Source organism: Ciona intestinalis, chromosome 11 (genome assembly GCF_000224145.3).
Source record: "Ciona intestinalis chromosome 11, KH, whole genome shotgun sequence".
NCBI lineage: Eukaryota > Metazoa > Chordata > Ascidiacea > Phlebobranchia > Cionidae > Ciona > Ciona intestinalis.
The window spans coordinates 3,163,208-3,172,328 of NC_020176.2; the positions used below are offsets into that span (position 1 = coordinate 3,163,208).

Below are 9,121 nucleotides of genomic sequence, written 5' to 3' on the forward strand. Positions count from 1 at the left end.
GAAATAGAAACAACATCAGCACTCGTCATCTCTGATGTCAGCACTTTTCAGGTTCGCATTTATTTCTTTTTCCTCTTCGGGGACTAAAAGGAATAAATTCTAATAATGTGATTGTTCATAATAAGTTTAGGCCAATAAAAAAATTAATAAAAAACGACTTAAATGATAAATTATACAATGATGAACTAATACCGCACAAACATGTTCATTAAAACAGATTTCCAAATGACTTGGTTCAAATGAGAATGATGTCTGTATATACCTTTTCTTTGTGCCCATTTCCGCTCCACTCCAGATCCAAAAAAGAAAAAGAAAATCGAACCGAAGAAACCGAACGCTCCGTTTATCCAGAACATAGTTTGCCATTGGCTGATAGATGTCTAAGGAAATTGCATAATGCTGTAGAGTAAAAGCCATCTTCTATATAGTAGGGTGGGGTAAGATGGGACATCTTTTCAATCTGTTTCTCGTTTCATTTGATAGTAAACAAAATAAAATTCAAAGAGTTATAAAACCGTATCCCCTCGACTTCGATATACCGTTGTTAGTTGTTTAAAACACGATCGGGATATTTGGATATTAGGTGCTAAAGGTGTCCCATCTTCCCCCACCCTACTATATATCTGTCGGAATGCATAGGCTATATGCGTGTTCGATGGACCCAATTATATATTTATTTGAGTTAAAAATATAATAATGCACCTTATCTGTGATAACTAATCCAGCTGTGAGAGGCCCGAGAAAGCCGGGTACAGAAGCAATGGTGTTTGATATTCCAAAAATCACTCCAGCGTACATGGGTGCGATGTCTACGAAGTTTGAAAGGTGTCCAGGGTCTGTTTGAAACACAATATATAATTTTTTTGAAACTTGCGTTGAATAGTCACAAAGTTACACGTAAATGCTCTGAGAGACACTCCGACGATCAGTAAGACCACAACGGTCGTACTATCAGTTGCACAGTAACTTCCAATGATCATAAAAATATTTAGGAAGCTCAACGCAATGATAGTGTTCACTTTGCGAGCTACACAGGTACTTATCCATTTCCGTTTTCGAGCAGCGTCGGTTATGTAACCTGCAAGAATGCTCACACCAAACTGAGCTATGTACGGAGCTGTCATTACGGCCCCACTCTGTCAATTTAAAACAGCGTTAGAATGAACATTGTTTGAATACTACAATACGTACTTGGAACACATTGAAATTAAATATCCTGGACATAAAAGTTGGCAAAATGGCATTGAAAGTGTAGCCACTCCAATTGTCGCAGAAATGGGCAACAAATATTGCCCACACACTCCGTGATCTCATTATTGCTCCCCAAGGCACGTCTTGTGATTGCATGTCCTAAGAATTCACCACGAGTTATTTGGCTTTTCGCTTAAGTAACAAATAAAAAGGCGTTCATGAAATACCTCGATGGTAAAACCGATGCTATTTTCTATGTAAGCAACTTCTGCTGCAGTTATACATCTGTTCGTGCGTGGTGAATCAGAGACGATTATTATCCAAACCACTGACCAACCGATTGTGACACCGCCTTGGAAAAAAAAGCTAAAAGATCTGACTAAAATAAAAAAATCGACACATACCTAGTACATAAAATACAGCTTCCCAGCCAATAGTTTCAGAAATATACCCAGCAAATGGATAAACGAATCCAAGTCCAAACGGAACTCCGGACAAAGCAATGGAATTTAATATACTACGCTCGAAAGGTGGCGCCCAAGAGCTCCAACAACATTGATAAGAAGAAACTGCTACTCCCTGCGAGAGGTGACATTGGATTGAATCAGCTATTACTTAAGTCTATTCAAAGTTACCTGAACCAAGCCTATGAGTACTCGGCAAGCTATAACGAGTGGAAAGCTAGTGTAAGCTGCAATAGGGGTTGCAATGCTTAGAAGGGCGGAGATAAAAACGGGTAATCCGAAAACTATCGGGAAACCGAACTTATTTCCAAGCCATCCGCCCAAAATGTTGGTACAGACGTATCCGTAAAAGTAGGCGCCGAGAAATAGTCCTTCTTGGTCGCTGCTCCAATCGAAACTACCTTCAGATTTCTCAATGGACGCATTAACCTATATGGTTGAAAAAATTATAAACAACCATTTCCATTTGTATATGACGTGCCTAGAATAATAACACAAATCCTGAGTTCTAATGAATGGACACGTTTAATTATGAATTATTTTTAAACAATACGTGTGAAAATGTATTTTACAAAAAATGACTGAGATACAATAACTGTTCGACAAAAAAAGGATTTTAAGCCTACTTATAACGTGTCCAATAATACCAGGGAGACCAGCTGTCATATAGTCAATTTTCTTACGATCGATATGTAACCACATAAAATATGCTATATACCGCATCTGTGACATTGGTCTCTGTATTGTTCCAGCGCACCATCGACAATATCGTGATGTTTATACAGTTTCGTAAACAACTGATTAGAAAGTAGCCCATAAAACCAAGGGAAGCAAGCACGTATCGTTGTCGCACATAAAACTTCTTTCGTGGAACCTTTTGGTTAAAAAGTATTAAATACGTACAGCTTTACAAAAGAAAAAAAACGTTTCAACTTACTTCGTGTGGAAAAGCTAAACTTTCACTTGACTTTAAAGATTCTTCGATGGTCATTATACCTTTTACAGCATGTGTTAATTGTTATAAAATAAATGCTGCACATTTAATGACGCAATTTATTCTAACTGTTGGCAGGATTGTGACAAAGGAGCTTACAAAAATAGTGCAGTTGCTTAAGCACACAGTGTTGGTTTTCTTATTTATCCAATTGCGTAGACACAGACGAAAGTAAACTTACTAATAGTATCATAAGCTGAAATATACACTGAAGAAATAATTTCTTAATAAAGGCTGTATGAAACCCTGGTTATAATTACTGACTGATACCAAGGTACCTACATATGCCTAATTGAAATACAAGATCGTCGCGCGAAGACTTTAGCTGTTGCCCAACAAGACTGCGCATATAGATTTCGTAAACAATAAATGTGCTGACAGCACATTGGTGGCGCAGGTTACTGATTACCAACGTCACGTCCGGAAAGGGAGGCTTGTTTCCGCCATTACGGAGCCTACAGAGCGTGAATCGCCCATACAAATGCTTGGTCGGCGTGTGTTTGTTCGGTCTTGTAAGCGATGCAAAGCTAGAAAACACTTCTAACGGTTGTTTTAACACTTAAAATATAAGTTCTAATACAAATCTTGTTATATAATATTAAACCCAAGATTTAATTTCTAGTAAATTAGTGTTTTGACTGGTTTTCAGCGTACAGTGTGGTTTAACAGGGTACTTTACGTTGGCGATTAATACTAGCAGCAATCAGTTTAGTTTACATAATAGTATATGTTCATACCTACGAATCTACAGAACCAATATAATATACTACATTTATAATCCAACATGAGTGACTATGAAGCTCCAAACTGCTTAAGTACTAGCAGATAAGGTGTTCGCGGTTTCCGATTTCATAAACGTAGAAAGTGTGGTTTATTATTATTAATTCAAGGAGAAGACCAAAAATAGTAACTCAGTATTGTTATCCTTAATGTCATTTTAATATTAGGGAAATTTTACAAAGATACCTTAAGTTTCGTTGCCGGGTATATAGGTGTTAAGTTTGTGAGCCAAAAAGTAAAGTCACGGCAATTTACATGCAAAACTGCCGTTAGATACACCAGTATAGGATAATGTTATGCGTTTTTGTTTGTATTTTTATATTTTAAACATGTTCTTTTATGTTTTTGGTTGGTATACTTGATATTTTCGGTTTTTTTTTACTTTAATTGATTGAGTGTTTAATAAAAGTTGATTATTTATGTGAAGTTTGTTATTGTAATACGATATAACGTTAGTGGAAAGCCATTTTTACGCGCACAAGTGCTAGTTCTTAAAAAATACGCAATATTTAAAAGAAAAACAGTACTCAGCAATGATAAAATGCTTTGCCGTGGGCTCCGTAATGGCTGCGACTATGACGTCATAGACGCGCGACAGTGGAAAACAAAACTCATTGTTTTACAATCCGTTTCCTAACTTGGTCTATACTAACTTTGCTCATTACTATTGTTTCACGTTGGCCCTGGATAATGGCCGATAGTAATATCGTTACTTGAGTATAGTCTCTTGGGTTAGTAAATAAGCTGATACATCAGGGTGTATACTTAACATGTAAACAGAAAAAAAAAAGTTTAATGTCATGTGCAGGTTCACGTTTAAAAGCTGATGAAATAAATCTTTCACATGCAATATGAGCTGTTATACATTGTTGAACGGCACTTTTCTACAGAAATTCAACCTATATACAGTAGGGTGGGGGAAGATGGGACACCTTTTAACGGTATTTTCTCGTCCCATTTATCAGTAAACAAAGAACATTCAAATAATTATAAAACCGTATCCTCAGGACTACCATAGACTGTTGCTGACTGTTTAAAACACGACCAGAATACTTGGCTATTATGTTCTAAAGGTGTCCCGTCTTCCCCCACCCCACTATATATCTACCTTTAGATGAAGAGCTAGGAATCAGACGACTGGTCGCAGAGTTTAATAAAAGGGGTAACAGTCAGTGCCCCAAACTGATTTTGTTTGTTTTCAGGACCCTATACCTCACACACATGTAGTACAGGTTTACTTTATACACCTATACGCTCCAAAATCTGTATCTACAGCAACGCATTACTAGCATGCATTTGGACCAAAAATACTTAGTAAATATCAATGCACGCAAACGATCGTATGAAGTACTCCTAGCTTACATGTCCCGCAGCCTGTTAAATACACAATGGTAAATTGAGTAGCACATGTATTACTTTCCGGTAAATGACCTAATTTTAAGAGTTCAAACAGCCACCTAATAAAATAATCTATTAACACGTGTTCAGTAAGTATAGAAATCCATAGTACAGTCTCAGGTAAGAATATCCTTACAGTACTGCCCCTGTCATTTCTTATATATTTTGAAAATGCATTACAAGGGGAGAAACAATAACATCACTATGCGGTAGAATTGTCTAGTAACTTAAAGGGACATACCAACGAATAATGAAAACTTGTATATGGATAGATATGCTCAAATGTATCCTAATAATACCATCAAAGTTTGCCAAAATGACACAGCTTCTAAACAAATCACGTAAAAAAACATTTAAACTTTCTGATACAAACATATGTTATAACTTATCTCATATCGTAAGACATCTAACTGCAACAACGTTCGTTGCAGATACTCCGCATTCCAAAACGTAATCTTCTGGAAGTCCATTGCAGGTCACGTTTTAACAATCAACGCTATAACCGCAATCTTAACAATACAGCTGTCATGAACAAAAAAGAAATCTTAGAGATTAACTAAAATAGGGAATTTGTTTTATACAAATTCAACATCCATTGACCATATAACAGCAACATCTTTAACTCTGCTAGCGCATTATTATTGTACCTAAGCTAATGCCTTTCTATTCTGATACCATATCGCATTCTTCGCAGTAAGAACAAAACAAAAGTCCACAAGTACCAAACTACTCAAGAAATATTTGCGTGGCAATTTCTTCATATACCCAGCAGTGTAATTGCTAGCGCCTTCATTCGAGCGTAACCACACCGAATTGTCGTTGCAATGATTATTGGCTGCAAAAAACATGATGCTCTTTAAGCGCCTAACAAGTCTGTAATCATTCAGAGCAGATGAAGTCCTTTTGATTAAACGTGAAGACTGTCAATGTATTTCTGATCAGCCTAAGGACGATACATCACCACACGGTGGAATATTAAAATCATTTTTTTCCCGTTTTCTTTATTCCATCTTTATATATACCTTGGTTGCATGTTTATAGATGTTAACGGTAATTTTATTATAGCGTCTTATTTATATTTATTTCAATGCCCTTTATGGCCGCGAAATTCAAACACAACATAATTTAATTTACTCAAAATTTAACTTAATTAGCACGCTTTGAGGAAAAAATTACCCACCCGCACCTCGGTGGAAGCAGTAAAATACATTACAATTGGCAAAGAAAGATATTGAAACACTCTTTTGATTTCCGACCGTCGGTTGAGAAAGACGTAGTTTGTCAAACACATTTCTGCACAACAAATACTCATAACTCCTACATTAGCATTCATCATCACTGTGAGCGCTTTTTTGTTTCAATTTTATTTCCGTTTCTTCTTCGGAAACTAAAAAAGAAGTGTAATTTTTTATTGTTAATTTAATATTAAATTTAGAAAGCTTTGCTTTAATCACAAGTTATATGTTTAACCTTTCATTTTCGCCCAGTTCCGCTCCACTCCAGAACCAAAGAAGAAAAAGAAAATCGAACCGAAGAAACCGAACGCTCCGTTTATCCAGAACATAGTTTGCCATTGGCTGATAGATGTCTAAGAAAGATTGTACAATGAAAACGGAAAAAAAACATCTGCTTTATCCAAATTATAGAAATAATTTATTTGGATTAAAAGTTATATTTTATAATGCACCTTATCTGTGATAACTAAACCAGCTGTGAGAGGCCCGAGAAAGCCGGGTATAGAGGAAATGGTGTTTGATATTCCAAAAATCACTCCAGAGTACATAGGTGCGATGTCTACCAGACTTGATAGGTGTGCCGAGACTATTAAAATACCGGTTAAGATATAATTTTTGCTTATTATTAAATAAATTACATATACACCCCCTGAGAGCCACCCCAACACCAAAGAGAACCACAGCGGTCGTACTATCAGTGGCACAGTAGCATGCAGTTATCATAAAGATATTCAGGAAACTGAGTGCAATGATCGTGTTTACTTTGCGAGCTGCAGAAGTACTTATCCATTTCCGTTTTCGAGCAGCGTCGGTTATGTAACCTGCAAGAATGCTTACACCAAACTGAGCTATGTACGGAGCTGTCATTACGGCTCCACTCTGCCAAATTAAAACAGCGTTAAAAGATATATTGTTAAAATATTACAAAACGTACCTTAAACACATTGAAATTAAATATCTTAGACATGAAAGTTGGCAAAATAGCATTGAAAGTGTAGCCACTCCAATTGTCGCAGAAATGGGCAACAAATATTGCCCACACACTGCGTGATTTCATTATTGCTCCCCAAGGCACGTTTTGGGATTGCATGTCCTAAGAATCCACCATGCAGGAGTTAGTTTTTCTCGAGTGACACAAACAGAAGAATGCATTGTAATTATTACCTTAAGAGTAAAACCGATGCTATTTTCTATGTAAGCAACTTCTGCTGCAGTTATACATCTGTTCGTGCGTGGTGAATCAGAGACGATTATTATCCAAACCACTGACCAACCAATTGTGACACCGCCTTAAAAAAAACGCTGTTAAGCTATGAAAATTGACTTAAAAATTTAACCAGCTAAAACTGTTTTGTTTGAGTAGTTAAGTGTTTATGGTAGAATTTGATCCAAATCAGAAATATTTAGGAACAAACCTAGTATATAAAATACAGCTTCCCAGCCCAGGGTTTCAGAGACATACCCAGCAAAGGGATAAACGAATCCAATTCCGAATGGAACTCCGGATAGAGCGATAGAATTTAATATACTACGCTCGAGGGGTGGCGCCCAAGAGCTCCAGCAACATTGATAAGCAGGGACTGCAGCTCCCTGCGAGATAATGCATTAGATTATACGAGCTATTATTAAAGTCAAAAAATACCTGTGTGAAGCCGATAAGTACTCGGCAAGCTATAACGAGGGGAAAGCCAGTGTAAGCTGCGATAGGAGTCGCAATGCTTAAAAGGGCAGAAATAAATACTGGTAACCCGAAAACTATCGGGAAGCCGAACTTATTTCCGAGCCACCCGCCCAAAATGCTAGTGCAAATATAGCCGTAAAAGTAGGAACCAAGAAACAGTCCTTCTTGGTCGCTGCTCCAATCAAAACCTTCCGATTTCCCGACAGTCGAATTCACCTATGCTCGAAAATTAGAAACATTTATGAAAAACGGGTAAAAAATGGTATAACCTTCTTTAAAATTTAACCCAACTGCGCTACACTAAATATACGTTTTTATACAATCGATAAAACTTAACGTACAACAGGCATCAATGTGCTACATACCGCATCTGTGACATTGTTCTCTGTATTGTTCCAGCGCACCATCGACAAAACTGTGACGTTTATACAGTTTCGTAAACAACCGATCAAAAAGTAGCCCATAAAACCAAGGGCGGCAAGTACGTATCGTTGACGGACAAAACAATTCCTCCGTGGTACCTTTCAGTTTTAAAAACTGTTAAAACAGCTTTATAAGAAGTGCTTTACTTACCTCGTGTGTAAAAACTACACTTTCACTTGACTTTGATGGTTCTTCGATAGTCATTATAGCTTATAACGGTAGGCTACCTTAACAAGTGCTGATCTTAATCTTGTGATACATGCGCTAGCTCTACTCTCAATTGCGAACCTTTTTTTAACTAATCGAATAAGATAGTGGTAAAGAACCCTAGCACACAAGAAATGGTGCGGCTATCAGTTTGTTTAGCAAACAGTGTTTCATCGCCTATTTATTCTATTGCGTGGAAGTAAACTTACACGCATGATGCACAAATTATTACCAACTAAGGTATAATTACGAAACCTAATTTGGGCAGGCATGTATACCGGTTCGTTGCACATGCGCCACTGCTTTTCTGTTGCACTAGGATCAACACTGCATTCTACATTTCTATAATCAATGATTCTGGTGATATAGCGCACGAAAGGCGTAAATAGGCCTATCTCAGAAAGCTGTCAATATTGTGATAGTGTTATTCTGCGGAATATAAGGGCTGATTATGCCTACAGGCTACAGTTATGTATATATATCATTATTAGTTAGTCAGATGATACCCCTTTGAGTTGTTTAATAAGCTATTTTTTCAGGGTAAGTATAACATTCAGCGGGTAAAATATAGTCCTTACATGCAATATGATGTGTTACATTACAATTGTTGACTTACAAGTTTTCTTTTAAAGTTTGCGTTTTATTGAACAACTGGTCGCACAATTTAATTCAAGTGGTAATAGCCTAATGTCACAAACTCTGTTGATATGATTGCCCTAACAAAAGCCTAAGCTTTATTCCACTCTTT

At 36.9% G+C, this 9,121-nt stretch overlaps 2 protein-coding genes across 6 annotated transcripts; both read right to left on the reverse strand.

Annotated features, from left to right (window-relative positions):
• On the reverse strand, positions 1–3,186 carry LOC100177503 (sialin-like). 4 transcript variants are annotated; one of them, XM_026836842.1, is made up of 10 exons: positions 2,593–3,186; positions 2,374–2,529; positions 1,827–2,084; positions 1,596–1,770; positions 1,419–1,543; positions 1,192–1,350; positions 896–1,136; positions 703–836; positions 263–380; positions 1–83 (listed from the first exon to the last, which is right to left on the reverse strand). In XM_026836842.1, exons 1-10 carry the CDS (start codon positions 2,644–2,646, stop codon positions 16–18), a joined length of 1,488 nt encoding a protein of 495 aa, XP_026692643.1. In that variant the 5' UTR covers positions 2,647–3,186; the 3' UTR covers positions 1–15. The 4 variants fall into 4 exon arrangements, with proteins under 4 accessions (XP_026692643.1, XP_026692644.1, XP_026692645.1 ...); XM_026836843.1 differs by having other exon boundaries at positions 263–399; XM_026836844.1 differs by lacking the exon at positions 1–83 and having other exon boundaries at positions 898–1,136.
• Positions 3,187–5,886: 2,700 nt separating this feature from the next.
• On the reverse strand, positions 5,887–8,935 carry LOC100175186 (sialin-like). Of its 2 annotated transcripts, XM_002128078.4 has the most exons (10): positions 8,317–8,935; positions 8,109–8,264; positions 7,705–7,959; positions 7,478–7,652; positions 7,227–7,351; positions 6,997–7,155; positions 6,701–6,941; positions 6,515–6,648; positions 6,298–6,415; positions 5,887–6,214 (listed from the first exon to the last, which is right to left on the reverse strand). In XM_002128078.4, exons 1-10 carry the CDS (start codon positions 8,368–8,370, stop codon positions 6,150–6,152), a joined length of 1,482 nt encoding a protein of 493 aa, XP_002128114.1. In that variant the 5' UTR covers positions 8,371–8,935; the 3' UTR covers positions 5,887–6,149. The 2 variants fall into 2 exon arrangements, with proteins under 2 accessions (XP_002128114.1, XP_026692472.1); XM_026836671.1 differs by lacking the exon at positions 7,705–7,959 and having other exon boundaries at positions 8,317–8,932.
• Positions 8,936–9,121: the final 186 nt, after the last annotated feature.